General features: G+C 45.9%; 1 protein-coding gene across 1 annotated transcript in view; it reads right to left on the reverse strand.

The window, feature by feature from the left end:
• Positions 1–6,600: 6,600 nt before the first annotated feature.
• Positions 6,601–16,451, reverse strand: part of HS3ST1 (heparan sulfate-glucosamine 3-sulfotransferase 1) — a 30,339-nt gene continuing 20,488 nt past the window's right edge. Inside the window, exon 2 of the mRNA XM_045881479.3 lies at positions 6,601–8,416. Coding sequence (XP_045737435.1) covers positions 7,372–8,319 — 948 coding nt within the window. The 5' untranslated portion in view covers positions 8,320–8,416 and the 3' untranslated portion in view covers positions 6,601–7,371. The remainder of the gene's footprint in view (positions 8,417–16,451) is intronic.

Here is a 16,451-nt window from a genome sequence, read left to right on the forward strand (position 1 = left end):
CCAACATACATGTAGCACCTCTCTTTCTATGGGGCAGGAGTTTGAATCAGCCCTAGCTAGCTTTGCTTCCATCTCACCAGGTAGCTTCTAATGTTTCAGCCAGGCTGCTTTGTCATCTGGAGCTTGGGGCCCTCCTCCAAGCTCACAGGCTGTTGGAATATGGAGTTTTTTGCAGAGGTGGGGCTGCAGGCTTTGTTTTCTTGCTGGACGTTGGCTGGTGGTGGGGGGATGGGGGAATGTGGGGTGGAGCACTCTCAGCATTACTGGCCCCTACAGTCCCTGGCTATACTGAACCCCCTCCTATGTCTCTCACAACATGGTAGGTGACTTCTTCAAAGCCAGTAGGAGACTCTCTCTCCAGTCCACTGTTAGTCTCATATATCATATATAGTCACACCCTGTTGCCTTTGCCATATAAAGTAACCTAATTAAGATAGTAGATATCCCATCTTATTTACAAGTCCTGTGAACTTTCAAGGGGTGAGGACTAGACAGGGCGTGTTCAGCGAGGGCTGGGAGCACAGGGGAACTGTTCATGAATTCTGCCTACTGTAGTGTTTTGCGGGTATTTGTCTTAAGTTCCTGATTCCTATTTTTGCTTTATTTGTGCTCTAGCCCTTTCTATGGGCAGATATGTTGAAGAAGGTCTCTTTTGCATTGAAAGGGAAAGTAGCCTGGAGGTGAAGTATGCTAACCATGAAGACAGACTACCCAGGGAACAAATATGGCTCTACCATTTACTAGCCATATCCCATTTAATAGCTCTGTGCCTTGGACTTCCCATCCATAAAAGGTTAATAGTAGTACCTGTCTCTTAGGCTGATGTAAAGATTAAGTGAGATAATACCTGCCTAGCTTTTGGTAAACACTCAACTATTATCCCATTACTCTCTAGAAGGGATGACACCTATCATGAGAGCTGAGTTACTTTGCAATATTAAGAGTGTTTATAGAATAAGGATCTCTTTTATTTTCACATTGTCCACTAGCCATGTAACACTCATAGAATCTCTGCAAAGAAGGCATCATTTATCCTGTTTTACAGGTGAGTACCAGAAATGCAGAGAAGTTAAGGGAATTGTCCAACATCACATAGCTACGGAAAAAGCTGAGCCAAACCCCTAAGTTTAGGTCTTTCTAATCCAAGGCCAGTGTTCTTTCTTTCCAGTGTGTCAACATGAGAAAGTGGTATGAGACTTGTTCTTCATGATACCCTTTAGTAGAACTCATATCCATGGGAGAAAGCTAGGGAATAGAAGTTTAGGTACAGGAAGTGTGAATTTTAATAGCCAGTTTGGAAATGTGATGGGTTGCCTTGGAGGATACTAGGTTCTCCATTAGTGCAATATTCAGAGCATGTTGTGCAGTATGGCATAGTAGAAAGAGCCTGGGCACTTCTGTGAGTCATTTAGTTAGTAAATATTTGTACCTTCTATGTCAAGAATTGCCCTATTTGCTGGGGATATGGTGACCAGCAAAAACATAGAGCTTGGATTGATTCTTTGCTCAGAGATTTGTTAGGACCAAATGAGGCAGTGTATTGTGAAATGCTAAAGAAGGTGTTCCCAGGAGGCCAGCCAGGCCACGAAGCTGGGATATGGTGGAGGGAGTTTTCACATCAGATTGACTCCCGGGATGGAGTTACTATTTAATCCACAAACAAATATTTCCTATCTACCACGTGCCAAGCACTGTGTTAGGTGCCAGGATGTTGCAATCAAGAGGAAGGGACATTTATGCACAAGCTCCATATGAAATATTTGACGAACAGTAGAGACACAATGTCCTATATCATAAGTAAGATGGAGCAGTGTCTTCATATTTGTGAGAACAAGGAAGTTTTCAGGAAGGTGGAGTTTATGTTTGATATTGATGCATTAACATTATTTTGATAGTCTGGTAAGTAAAAAACAGAGACCTGTTACTTTGTAACGAATGCATCTACTATTATATTCAGCATTTTTGTGTATCAGCCGATAAAATAGACTCATTCCCTCTCATCTCTCATTTAAGTGGAAGAATTATCATAATCCTGTGGGTTGGTCAGACTACCCACATGAAGTGTAGAGAGACTAAAACATTTCTGCAAGTTGACTATCTTAGATTGGATGCCCTAGAAACAAAGCCTAGGATGGGGATCCCTGTATTCTTGGGCAAGTCACCTACTGAGAATGGGATTACGAAAGAAATGGGTAAGGCAATGAAGGACACAGGACAAAGTAGGGAAAGAAGCTAAGCATAGTGTGGTGTCAGGAGAAGTCTGGTGTCAGAGTGATACTGCAAGGAGTTCTAGAGCATGAATTGTACCACAGGGGTCGTTCTGCCCCAGGACCAGCAGGCTCCCTCAACCCTACTGCCTCCCCATATCTGTCAGTCATTAGTCACAGGCAACCCCCAAGAAAGCAAAGAAGCTGAGTGAGCTCAACTCCCCAGGCACATCCGGGTAAGGCAACTCCTTCAACTCAGGGAAATCCTCCAGAAAGCAGTAGAGGGTGAGCCCCGAGCAACCAACTCTTTTGGTAGCTGGAGGTGGGATACTTCCTAGTAATGGGATCTGGATGGGATGTTAACAGCAGTAGCTACAGTCCCGTAGCTGGAAGAGGATAGGGAGGCCAAGGCAGTCGGTGCCTACAGACTGGTTCAAAACCAGTTTCGGTTTGTTTCCCAAAATCCTAAATGCTTTTAACCACTATGCCATATCCCCACAGAGTTTGTAGTGTTTTACCTACTTTATCTCATTGAATTCCCCCCCAAAACAGAATTAAGTAAATATCAACCCACTTATATTGAGAAGGATATTGAGTTTCTGAGAATTTGAACACAAGGCCACGTGGCCAAGAACTAGCAAAGTTGGGATACACACCCAGGGCTCCTGGCTCTAAATGCTTTTTCTCTCAGGTGACCTAACAGAGGAATTTGGAGCAAAAGGAGTAAAGATATTGGTATGAGCATGAATTGAAGAACCAAAGCCATTTCCTACATCTATATATTTCAGCCAAGCAGCTCGAAGTTCTACTGAAGTGTTTGTAGCTGTGGTCCTCACTCCTTGTTTGCCATTTGGAGAGTTCCGCCATGTTGCTCCGTGCGAACTCAAGTGCAGACTTCCTGAATGAAGGTCTGCCAGGAAGGAACCTGCTTTATCGTGTGTCTGATGTATCAAGTCTCCAGCCACTCTTTCACTTGAAGACCATCTGGTATAACCCTATCCTCACATCCTGCGTGCCCATCATTTCACTACACACTCTGCTCTGCGTAATAGATGTTTATGCTTTACTTCTCCCTCCCCTCACTCAAGATTGCAGGGACCACAAAATAGCAGAGCAAGGACACTGGGGACTAAGTTCCAGCTGTAACAGATCACTGTCTCTGGCAACCTGGGCAAGCCCTTTGTGGTCTGAGTTTGAGTTTCCTCCTCTGTAAAATCAGCACCATGGCATTTCCTACTTCTCAGAATTGTCATGTGGATTAGAAGCAACATATTTAAAACACTAAGCATACAGCGGGTGTGCAATAAAGGATAGTTATTGTCTGTGACAGATACACCTGCGCAGGAGACAGAGACACACAGGGGCTTGCTAAGAAAGCTTCCACCACTTGGAAAGCAGATGCCAAGGCCACAAGTGTCTGTCGCATAGCGAGTTCTCAATGTGTTTTCAAGTCTGTTGCCCGCATCCCCTCCCTTCTTTCCCCTCTCCATCACCACTGTCTTGATTCCTCAAGCTGCCCTTGTCCAGAATGCCGATTTGCTTACATCCTTTGGCTTCCATTCCCCAGCATCATGGCAATTCCTCCAAGAAGCTTTTCTGTGGAAAGAACAGGGTCCTGTGGCCTGGGAGTTAAGTGATCATGCCCTTTGGGAAGATCCTTCTTCTCTTCCTACTCCTGAGTAGTGGCATTTTGAGAGACACCTCTGCCATCTCTCACCTTCTTTTGATGACTCTCGGTGACACATTCCCCATCTTGGGGACAACTTTCACCCTGGACTGAGTGATATCTCTCTATTTCTTCTCGAACAATGAGGGCAGGCCCATTTCTTCCATCTCCGTTTCCTTCTCTCCATAGCGGGGCTAGCAGACTCCTCCCAGGGACGTTCCCAAATGACACGACAAAGTATAGGACATATTGCACTGGCCAGTCCAAGCACAGCTAAGCGTCATCCCCTTGTCTTCATGGCCCCTCCATGCTTTTTATTTAAACCCAGAAGAGTTAGTGATTATTAGTTCCTATTGTGTTTTCTTTTACACTCCTAAGGGCTTAACACCATACTAAGCACATAGTAGGGCTCAAAGGAAAAATACAATTATAGTGAACACCTGAACTCTCAGTGGTGATCTCGGATTCCACCTCTTTAAGTAGCAGTCACCCTGCACACTGGACTCTTCTGCCCTGTATCTCCCTTCAGCTAAGTAACAGCCTCCCAGGATTGAAAGAGCAATCCACCCTGTGCTCAGAGGTGCTCACATTTTTAGGCTGTGAGCTGATAACTAAATACTGTCAATGGGATTTCAGCACTACCTGATTCCTGGAGGAAGGGAGCAGGCAGGGGTTGTCCCGACTCACAAACATCAAGTGCAGTGAATATTCCAAACACAATAGCTGAGGCTCTGTTCTCAGCTGCTCCCAGCTGCCTCTCTGGAACGTCCCACCTGGAGGCTCCCAGGCCACCCCTGCTCCTGGGCCAATCGGGACAGGAACTTCACTCCCTCTAGTTGGCATCTCTCTGTTAATAAAATTGAAATGGTGTTTGGAGAGAGATCAGGTGCCCATCTGGCTCCCAAGTCACTGCATTTGTGCCCCTAGGAAGGCAGGCCCAGGTCCCCTGTAGGGCCCTCTCCGAATTTGGGGGTGCACAGATGAGACTGAAATGCCTGGGATACTGCAGTACAAGTACTCCTTGTATTTTCCTAAGGACTGGCTGGACTTTTGCCATAAATGCAGTAACAGAGAACCACTAGGACCCCTGACCCATGTAGACCTCCATGAACACATCCTCCGTCAAGACCCCGCACCCCAAATCAACAATTGCTTAATTTATACCAACTGGTCGTTTTACCCTGGACCACCCCTACCAGGAACTGTGCTAACCCCAGCCACTAGGTCATGTCCCTGGTGCTCGGTCCTTGCTTCCTCCACTCCTGCCCACCACCTCTGACGCCAACACTGCATGCTTCAAGCATAGCATCCCCATTAGGGCACAGGCATCCATGGGTATTTTGCAAAAAAATTCTCTTTGGAAAGTCAGAAGACTCACATTGGAGTCTCCACACCAAATTCCTGGGCAATCCTGGAAACTCACTTTAACCTCTCTGGGCCTCTCCTCTCTTCAGCTCTTAATGAGTGTGATGAAGCAAGGTCCAACGGTGTGCTGTGGAGGGAAGCACTCTCCAGATTGCAAAGTGCCATGTCAACAGGAAGCCTGCTATAAATATTTTGGCCACACCCTCTAGGGGAGTTGGTTGTGTAATGACAACCTTAATGTGTTCAGAGGGGGGACGTGTTCTTCCTGCTGTGTTTGCAGGACCAGGGGTGGGGCCTGAGCCACGCCAAGGTCAGGCTAGGCTGCAGCTACTGCCCCTAACCAAGGTGACTCACTTCCCTGATAGCATCGCTGAGAGAAGGGTAGGCTCTTTCTTGCCCCTCTCCTTTTGCTCAGGCCCACCTCTTGAGGTGGAAGACATCTGGCACCAGGGAAGGAAACTGTCAGGTTAAGTCAGGAAAAACTGTGTCCAAGTCTGGGCCTTTCCTTCTGAGTTCAGAAAGAGTAGGGCAGGATCAAAACCAAACACCACAAATCTGTGCTTTGGCTCTAAGTGGACTCCCAGCCTTGGCTTGGAGTCCGTGTGACCTTGGCAAGTTCCTTATCTCCTCCATGCCTATTTCTTCCTCCTTGAACTCGCCATAATAATTACTACTTCCTGGGGTTGTTTGGGGGCATTTTCAATGAGTTCTTATATATAATGTCCATTTCACTTTGCTGCGTTAAATATAAACTCTGTCAGGAAACGGGTTTACTTTGCTTCTTTGTATTTCTTTTTTTTTGTTTTGTTTTACATAATGATTGTGTTTTGCTTTCATAATAAGAAAACATATCCAGTGTATTTAATTCTGTAAAAGGCTGACTGAGTAAGAATGCCTGCGAAAACCAAGACTCGGGGGACTTGCGTGACCACCTCCAACAAGTCAGCTGCTCAGGAGTAGAAGTGAAATTGAAATCAGGCCTCTCTCCCCTAGGTGCAGGTACAAGGGCTGGCTTAGGCTCTACCTCCACTTTGTGCTTTTCTCTTTGCCATTTTGACCCCTGGGAGTTTAAATTTCCTTTCCATTTCAGGATTACACATTCAGAGTTGATTTTAAAACACACACATATTTATGTCTCAATGCATATGGAATTAAGTGTCTATAAATGCATATCGATCTTTCAGGAAATAGATAAACAGACTCCCAACCTAAACAAAAGTCTGTCTACACCATGAGTCGGCTTTCCACAAAATCTACAAGATGGGAACACATACAGTTTGCAATTTCTCTTTTCTAAGTGGGTTTCCAGAGACCCATTGCCACCTGGGGTGAAGTACACAGCCCTGAGACCATTCTGAAGGCCAATGGTTTCATCCCCTTTATTGTAGGTTTTGCCCATTGCTAAGATCAGAAATGTATGCAAGCACTCTTTGAGGCAAAGATGTGTGACAAGGGAGCTTCTTGTTAGTATTAACTACTTCTCCAGTCTTAATATTGCTTTGTCCACTCTGAGTTAACAGGGGGTTAAAATCCACGCTCAGGGACCTGCTGAAGTTGGGCGTCGGTGAACCTGCCACTTCCAGAGTAACAGGGGATCTCAGTGAAGACAAATCTCACAATGCAAGTAAAAAATAAATCTGATGACCACAGAGAGACATTAAAAATTAAAATGAGCAATGAAGAAAGGAGAGGGCAAGAGAGAAGCATAATAGCCATGAAAAACATTTCTTTTTAAAGTAACAAAGGAATATAGATTCTGCAGTAAGTACAACACAGACAGCTATTTTGAGTCTGGGGCAAGTTAATTATATTCAAAAAAGACAGGGTCTCCAGGACTTTTTTTTTTTTTTTTGCAGTGAAATATTTTAGTTCCTTCATATAGAGACATATTACACAATGTTAACAAGCATGAAAAACAATACAAAATGCCCTCAATTTACCAAGTAGAAAAATATAGCTAGTATATATGGCAATTGTGAATCTAATACTGTACAGAAGTAATTTATGGATTTTACAAATAAATTATAGCTTAAATGCCCTTTTAAAATTCTTTTTTTTTTTTTTTTTTTTTTCCTCCCCCGATATACACCAGAACTTACACTAGGAAAGGTTCCGAGCCTGGGTTATTGCAGATCAGTGCCAGTCAAATGTCCTGCCCACAAGCTCGAAGAATTTCTTATTTGGCTCGTGAAAATATTCGTGCAGTTTACTGAGGAGTCTGGGGTCAACCTGGGGGTGCGCCCGGCCTTTGGACTCGTGCAAGCAGCGGTCCCGTCCGCCGTCCCGCAGGCAGTAAAAGCCCTTGGTTTTGTTAAAGTAGAAGTTCGAGGCGTTGACCCGCGGCGACAGCTTCAGGAACCGCTCGACCTTCTGGATCTCCGGGAAAGGGTCCCTGATGAGGCGGTCGCCGTCGACCATGTGGATGCGGCGCAGCGGGAAGAAGCGCAGCCAGCTCTGCAAGTGCACGTGGTAGAGGCTGCGGTTGAGCGCCTTGTAGCCCACGTTGAGCCGGCCGTCGCGCACCAGGAACTCCTCGATGGACGGGTAGGGCTTGCGCTTCTGCACGTGGTTGTAGAACACTTGGGTGTAGTCGGACAGCACGCGCTCGGACGGGTCCCGCAGGATGAGCAGCAGCCGGATGCCCGGGTTCATGCCGTGGACGCGCTCAGGCACTTTGGGCGACGTGAAGTACGCGGGGGTCTTCTCCACCGTGAGCTGGTGCGGGGATGAGAAGGGCATCTGGCCCAGGTACCAGCCCAGGCCTTGGCTGTAGTGCTCCTCCCAGTCGAAGAAGTGGACCTCGTTCTCGGCGGCCGCCACGTCGGGGTGCAGGCTGAGCATCTCCAGCAGCGCGCGCGTGCCGCCCTTGCGCACGCCGATGATGATGGTCTGCGGCAGCCGCTGGGCCGAGCCGCTGGGGGCCGCGCCTTGTCGGCCCGCACCCTGGAGGCTGGCTGCTCTGCGCGCGAGCTCCGGCTGGCCCTGCGCGGCCCCGGGCGCGGCGGGGCGGGAGGGCACTAGCGGGAGCTGGGCCGCCAGCAGCACCGCGCCCAGGAGCAGCGCGGCCGTGCTGGACACCATGGTGGCTTCACTGGGCCCGGCGCCGCTGGGTCATGAAGCGCTGCCGCGGGGAATGCCTCCTAATCAGTGACACATGGGTGTCGCGGGCCGCCAGTTACTAGGAAATAAAGGGGAAAGATATTAACCCCCAATACACACAGGGCTTACTGGAGCTGACAACTGTAGTCTTGGGTACAGCGATCACCTCTCTGGGGCTCTCTCCGTTTCCTTATCCTGTGGTGCAGGGAGTGGCAAACACTTTTTCTACAGGGCCAGATAGGAAATGTTCTAGGTTTTGCAGGACACAGTCTCTATGGCAACTCCAAGTAGGCTGTTTTGCTCAGGTGGCCATAGACAGTACACAGAGGAATGGGTGTGGTTGTGTTCCAATAAAACTTTACTTATGGATATTGAAATCTGAATTTCATATAATGTTCATGCATCATTAAATGTTAAGGAAAAAAAAAGAAGAAGAAGAAGAAGGTAGCGGGAAGGGAAGAATGAAGCGGGGGAAATCGGAGGGGTGGACGAACCATGAGAGACAATGGACTCTGAAAAACAAACAGGGTTCTAGAGGGAGGGGGGTGGGAGGATGGGTTAGCCTGGTGGTGGGTATTGAGGAGGGCACATTCTGCATGGAGCACTGGGTGTTATGCACAAACAATGAATCATGGAACACTTCATCTAAAACTAATGATGTAATGTATGGGGATTAACATAAGAATAAAAAAAAAGAAAAAAAATATGATTTTCTTTTGATTTTTTTCAATAATTCATACGTTCAGCTCTCTGTGTGCACAAAATCATGGACAGATTTGGCCCGGCGGTCAGAGTTTGCCACTCTCTGCTGTAAAGGAAAGGGTGGGAAAGGTCTTTTGGACCTCAGCAAACATCACTGAAATATCTACTACCTGCCAGTCCCAGGCAGAGGGGCTGGTGATATAGAAGCAGACGTTGTTCCTGTCCCCAGCCACCCAGCGGGGGCTCCTGATCTAACAGGGCAGGCGAACCTGTATGAAAGACTGAACAATTAACTCCCATTCTTTACTCCTCCCTGCATCCAATTCTTGCTATGGCCTCACTGTGGGGTGAGCGTGCTCCCCAGCGATTTCATTTGGGTTTGGCCAATGGCTTGTGAGTGGAAATGACAAGATGCCATTCCCCAGCCTCGGTCTCGAGAAGCTTTGTGTGTTTGCACTTGCCCTCTTGCGCTTCTGCCACGACCGTGAGCAGAACGTGCCCCGGCCAGCCACTGGGTTCCAGAGGAAGGTGAGAGACATGTACAGCAGAGTCACATGCAAGCCCACTGTGTGCAACACAGCCATCCTTGCTGGGGAGGGAGAATCCACCCTTGTGGCTAGAAGCCATTGCATTTTGGGGCGGTTGGTATTGCAGAATAAATGTGGCCAAGGTTAACTGATATCACCTGACTGCAGGCTTCAGTGCTATGCATGCTCTGATTATAGTTTAGGCAGGGTGGTATGAGGACACACGGGCACTCATTTTGCCTGGAACAACTTGGGATGGCCTCATGGTAGAGAAAGTGTTCGAAGGGAGCCTAGAGGGGTAAACACGGAGGGGGCTGGAAAGAGCAGAGCTCCTTCGCGTGTGCAAAGTCATACCACTCATGAAGTGGTTTTGCAGTCTCATCAGTCGACTGGCACCGTGACCCTACAGTGCAAGGTAGCAAGCAGGACAGGTATAGATAGGAATCTTGCCCAAGGACACGAGAATTTAGTCCACTTCAAAATTCAGAGCCCAAATTCATAACTCTGAACGCAGGGCTCTTTCCACAAACGGCCCTCTTTATACCTTCTCCTCTTTATCAAGCTGAACTTTATAACATTTAGGCATTGAAGTCCCACAAGGACACAGCCACTGCTGGGCCAGATGGCAGCAGCTTCCCAAGGACAGAGGAGTCACGTCCGTGTTTCAGGGAACCGATAAACTACCATCATTAAGAGGTGTTTGACGGTCTCCCAGGAAGAGGGCATTGGAAGTTCTTGAAAGTAATCTGTCCTAACACAGTTAGGGAAGGGTGAGTGACAGGTCTGCCTTGGGGACTGTGGGCTTTAGAGAGCCAGTAAAAATGTTCTCCATCAAGAGGGCCCATCGTCTTCTTTATGCCAGGTTTAAAATTCACTTTATTAGTTTAAAACTTGTGTAGAATGTATAAACGAAGAATTTTTATGGTCTTCCATTTTTTATAATCAAACCAATTGCACTACCTCCCTCAGATATCAACTGTATTAGCCGCTTTGAAAAATGTGTATTAAAATGTCTTAACTTAAAAAAGCAATTAAAAACTGGACATTTTTAGAGAATCACAGAACTAGAGAAGGGACTTGCAAGATCAGCTGGCTTAATTATTTAGGGAAAAAAAGAAGGATGGGATGACTGATCAAGATGTGGTCCAAAGTTTTCTACGATTGAATGAGCTCAATTTAATGGAACTTTCCCTTACTCAGTTGAATGCTTTAGTATGTTTCAGTCAAATTTCATTTCCTTCTCAGTGTGGGTCTGACCCATATGGGTTGACCAAATGGATGCCACTGTGCTTGTCTTTTACATGTTTGGTGTGTGTATGCACACCTGTGCATAGGCATGCTTGTGTATGTCTGTGCATGTGTGTTTGCTCTTGTATGCGTGTGCACATAGGCAGGGGGGAGGTGGGTGAAGTACAGGGGAGAGTAACCACTCCATATACTAAAGAGCTCTATTCTTTTTTTTTTTTTTTTTTAAGAGTGGGGGAGAGAGAGACCGAGGTGAGGGGGGCAGAGGGAAAGGGAGAGAGAGAATGTTAAGCTAGTGTGGAGCCTGATGTGGGGCTCGATCATGACTTGAGCTGAATTAAGAGTCAGGTGCTTAACGGACTGAGCCCCTAGATCACACTACTGTCAGTGATGAGTATTGCTGACCCCATCTCCTAGCTCTGTATTCAGACTCAGAAAACAACCACAGATCCCAATCCTTCAACACCTAAGGGGACAGAATCGGAGGCCAGATCTGAAATTCATCTTTTTTTTACTCTATTATGAGGCATATTGATTAGTATAGTGCACATCTGAGTTTCTTTTTTTTCCTAAAAGGAAATTATCAACAGAGAAGAATCAAAATACAGACATATGTATATATATGTATGTATACATATATACATATATATGTACTTTTTACAAAAAAAAAAAAAACACACACAAAAAAAGGGCAGTTAGTAATTTAAAAGTTCCCCACTTCTGCTTTAATACTTTCTAAAAATGTATTAAATGTTTAAAGCCTTCTACATTCCAAAAATATTTGAGGTATATAGAAAAAAAAACCTTAGCTAAAATCTCATGCACACACTATATATATATAGAGAGAGAAGTATCTCATACTATACTCTCATATATATATAGACATGTATGAGCTACACACACACATATGTACAGCGTGTATACGTACAGAACTCTAGTTAGGTTTTATATATATACACAGATAAGACATGCATATGTATATACACACACATATATGGACATCTAAATACATATATAATACATATTACACACACACAGTGGTCACCGAGAGCCAACTTCCTCCTGTGGTAGTTGGATAATTTGACCTCAGTGGCCCGGCCAGAATTTCTGGGCCTTTTAGTAACACTCTCAGAAAAGAGAGGACCCTCAAGCTCAGGTGAACCTGTGAGCCAGGACCCCGAAGCCACACTGTTCCTGACGTCAGAGCACATGAGAGCCAGGAGGCCCAAGACGGCTGGTCTAAGGCCACATAGAAAACCCAGGCCTAGACCTCGTGGCTCCGGAATTCCAGTTCTATCTATCTGCTATTATTGCCTTCTCCCTAGCATGTGGCCTTCATAGACTAATAAGGGCAATATTTTGGGGGACCTAAAGAAGGAAGACCCTCAAAAACCTAGCGAGCCGTGACAAAGTCCCAGGCCACCGAGTCCAGAATCCGCTGACACAAAGGATTGGGATAGAGCAGCATGGAGTCAGACTCACACATTTGTTCTATTCAGTAGGGGAGTCAACGGGAATTAGCCAGGCTCTGGGGTCAGGAACGTGGCTCTGGGTCTGACTTCAGTCAAAGCGGCTTAACCACTCTTAGCCTCAGTTTCCTCATCTGTAAAATGGTAATAAGCCCACCCACCTCAAATGGTTTCCTTGAGACTGAAATGAGGTGACATATATCTATAAGCACTCTTCAATAGAAATATTAACGTGAGCCACATATGCACTTTTTCACTTATCAGACAAATATCCAAATTTATTGAACTTAAGCTACCTATCCGACATTTTAACTAAGTTATAAGATTAACTTTCTGTTCTTACCAATACCTTCTCCCCTCCATAATGCCAAGCACAGCACCTTCCCCACGGTAGTCATGCAGCAGATGAATTATATAAATAAAAGGATAACATACATTTTTACTATATTCCCAGGAAAATTCCATTATTCATAGGCAATCAAGAGATGCTCATGAAGGCAACAGCCCCCCCCCCAAAGGTGACAGTAACCACCATTTATTTCTATGTGTCTGACACTTAGTCACATCTCGCCCTATGACAAAGCATCTATTATTATGGCTCTTATTATAAATGTTCAAATGACCCAGGAGCCACATTAAAAAAAAAAAGAAATATTTTTATCTTAACCCAACGATCCAAAACAATATCACATAATCCCTATATAAACACATAATCCCTATATAAAATTAAGGGGGATATTTTGCTTTTTTTTTTTTTTTTTTTACCAAGTCTTCAGAATCCAGAATGTGAGTATCCATTTACTCCTATAGCACATCTCAAGGCCATGATGTGTGGCTGGTGGAAGCTGGAGGGGCAGCACAAAGGTACCCAGCACTGAGCAGAGTTGCAATTCTTAATTTAAGTGAAGAAAGGGCTCTCTGAATAGTCAGATCCCCCACCCCACTCACAAATTAGGAGGAAGGCAAGTTTGAACTTAACAGGCAGCACAAAGGCAAACTGATCATCCTCCCTCCAGAAGTGAACCAGGTAATATTGACCAAATGGAACCTTCTGGAAGCTTGGAGCCCTGAGCTGGCATGGGCCAGGAGAGAATGCTCAACAGCACCTGGAACCCAGGCCACCTGCCTCACCAAAAGCAATGCTCCCATCTGCAGCACTTGTTACTGAGCAGACACTAGGCTGGCAACCTCGCACCAGGACCCCTGTGATGCTCACGGCAAGTCCTCAAGAGAACTGATTTCACTACAAGAAAGTGAGGCTCAGGGAAATTCAGAGGTTTGTCCAGAAAGGTAGAGGCTGAACTAGGATCCAAACTCAGTCTGAGCAGACAAAGCCAGGGATGTCGCTGCCCCTTTTCCTCCTTGGCGATGCCTAGAGTTAGGCTACAAGTAGTTCCTGGGCCTGACGGTGAGCTTCTCTGGTCCTGTTGAAATTCATGCCTGGTAATGGTCCTTTGATGAGGATTTCTTGGAAGGATGAGCAAAACAAACCCTCGCCTTCCCTTTGTGGATGGGTTAAAAGGTCCCAAAAAGAGATCTAGCTCCCTCTCCGTTCACAACCCTTTATCAAAGATGCTATTTTCTTGGTCCTGCTGTGCTAAACCAAGCCCTGAGCTGCAAAAATTCAAAAGGCAAGAGTCTTCCCCGTCAGCAACACCAGGCTTCCTTGGGCCCCACCGTGAAGGTGTTGATCACATGCCAGGGACAACATTTGCTGCTTCCTCTTTCCAGGACGCTGGGTCCGAGGCTTTTTGGGGCTGGCTCTTTCCTGTCATTCCAGTTTTATTTCAAACACTGGCTTTCCCTACAACATGGGCCCACCACGTTCTTTCCCATCATCGCATTTTATATTCCTCATGTACTATCCAAAACTATATGTGCTTGTTTGCAGTCTGCCCCTCCGCCCGACAATGCCAATGTCAGAGCCTCCCAACAGTCTCCTGACTCTCTCTCTGCTGCATCTGCCAGGGCCTGGCATGATTTCTGTGCACAGGAGGTGCTAGAGATCCTACTTGCTGAATGAACATGTCAAATGAAGTGGAAGCTCAAGCAAATGGCCCAAGGTACCGAGAAAGGCTTTTAATTCAATAGAAAGACATCCTGAACAGTTTGTCTACGAAAAACACTGTATCAAACGGTAATGAGTTCTTCATCCTGAGAGAATCAGGCAGAAACCAGGTGTCAAGATTCCTAATGGTGACTGGACAAGATCACCTGAGAGTCTAGAAAATATTTTAATTAAAACAGGAGGGGAAACAGTGAAATAACCCTTCAAGATATTTTAATTTTCTCCTTAAGTCTTCTTATTACATAATTCACATCATGACCTAGATTTCAAATGTAATTAACTACAATGTATTCCCTCAGTCCCACCACTGCAACATATTTGTGGAGAAAATGAAATAACTAGAATATTCCACGAGTGGTAAATTCAATGCATCAGAAATGGCACTGCCTATGCAATCCCTCTGTCTGCAGGACACCCTTCCAGCCCCTCCACAAGAACTAGGCACAGAGCTGGCACAGACCAGAAGCTCCTCTAGGGTAACAGGGATGCTCGAAACACTCACCCACAAGTTGTTTAAGGGATTTAACGAAAGGGATGGAAAAGAGATTACTAACTGGGCGCCCGGTGTGTGCAGGGGGCGAGTCCGAGTGCATAAATGATCTCTTCTAATACTCGCAACAAAACCAAGAGGTAGTTATTCCCATTTTATCTTCCTTTTTTGAAGCAACGAAAAGGTAACGTATAGTAGTGGAAAAGCAAAGACAACTTTTGCAATTGGGCAGAAGCGGGCTAGTGTTCTTCTAGCTCTCTGAACTCAGATAAGTGTCTTCCTTGTCTGGGGCTCAACATGCCATTCTGCAAAATGGGCAAAACCTACTTCCACGTGGATGCCATCAACATTAAGTAATGTTACCCTTGCCAAATATATAGCACAGGGCTTGGCACCCAGCAGACTTTCAGCAAATGAGAATGCCCGGCCTTTCTCCCCATGACAGATATGCAAACATGCTATTAAGGTTCAGTGACCTTCTCAAGGTCATAGACCTAAGAAGTGAGAGAAGGAACACTCCATGGGCCATCTCTAAAGCCCCCTGTGCTTCTTTTTCTTTGAATGGCGCTGCCCCCCTGTGGGCAGTGGGGCATGCATTCCAGGCAGAGGAGAGAGCTTCCCCAGGAAGACGAGAAGAGGAGAAAGGACTAGAGGTATTATACTGCCAGACAAAAACAAGCATCCAAGGGTGCTGAGTGATTTAATTTTCTGGAATGTACTGAAACCTCAGTAAGCACAACAGAACTGTCATTTCCATATCCAACCAAACTTCTGAGCAATCAACAGTGCTTTTGTTTTTGTTTTTGTTTTTTGGTGCATCTTTAGCAGTCAAAAACATCTTCACTTTCACCTTTAAACCACTACTTAAGGGCACGTTGCAGAGTGTCAACTTTCCATCCTTGGCAGGTCATCTTGGAAACCGAGAAAGAGGAAACAGATTCAGCTTGTGCCTGTCAGTCTACGAAAGGACTGTGATATCTCAAGAATTCCATAAATATTTATTTTCTTCAAACTGCCTGCACATGACACTCTTCAACAAATGTTGACACCCACCTTTGTCTGTGGATTTGCTTATGGTAATTGCTGTGAGGCCTACCTCACGTGGGGTGGAAAGGGTGCAGGGCAGAAAAGACCCAAGGTCAGTCCACATCATGTAAATAAGTTTCCCCGGGTCACACTTACTGTCCGGGGAAAGGAAGTGTAGTTGGCCCCATTTTCCCCTCAAGAAAGCAGAGGACTTTTTGAACACTGACTCCTCCATCCTTTCTATCCTGCCTAGCATCCACAGCAGTGCTGGGAGTTTCCATATTCACAAAAGGCTACCTGGATAATGAACAGAACTCCACAGGACTGAAGGATGGAGGTACCTCGGCAAGCCAGGGAGGGCTGCATGCTGTGGCAGAGATTTGGGGCCAGAAAATTTCTATCGCACTGCTGTTTCTGAGCCTCTGAGAACTCCAGGATACCATGAGGATGATAAATGCAATCTGTCCCATAGGAGGTCTGAAGCCAATCCACATAACATTCTTCTCCAAATGAGAGGAGAGATTAGGGCTGAAGGACCTGGATGGGTAGTTGCAGGTGGGGGGTGAGTTCAGCGTCCTTTCCAGGAG

The sequence above is a fragment of the Mirounga angustirostris genome, unplaced genomic scaffold (assembly GCF_029215605.1).
Source record: "Mirounga angustirostris isolate CCGP_5_RB_7025 unplaced genomic scaffold, mMirAng1.0.hap1 SCAF_2, whole genome shotgun sequence".
In the NCBI taxonomy this organism is placed as follows: domain Eukaryota; kingdom Metazoa; phylum Chordata; class Mammalia; order Carnivora; family Phocidae; genus Mirounga; species Mirounga angustirostris.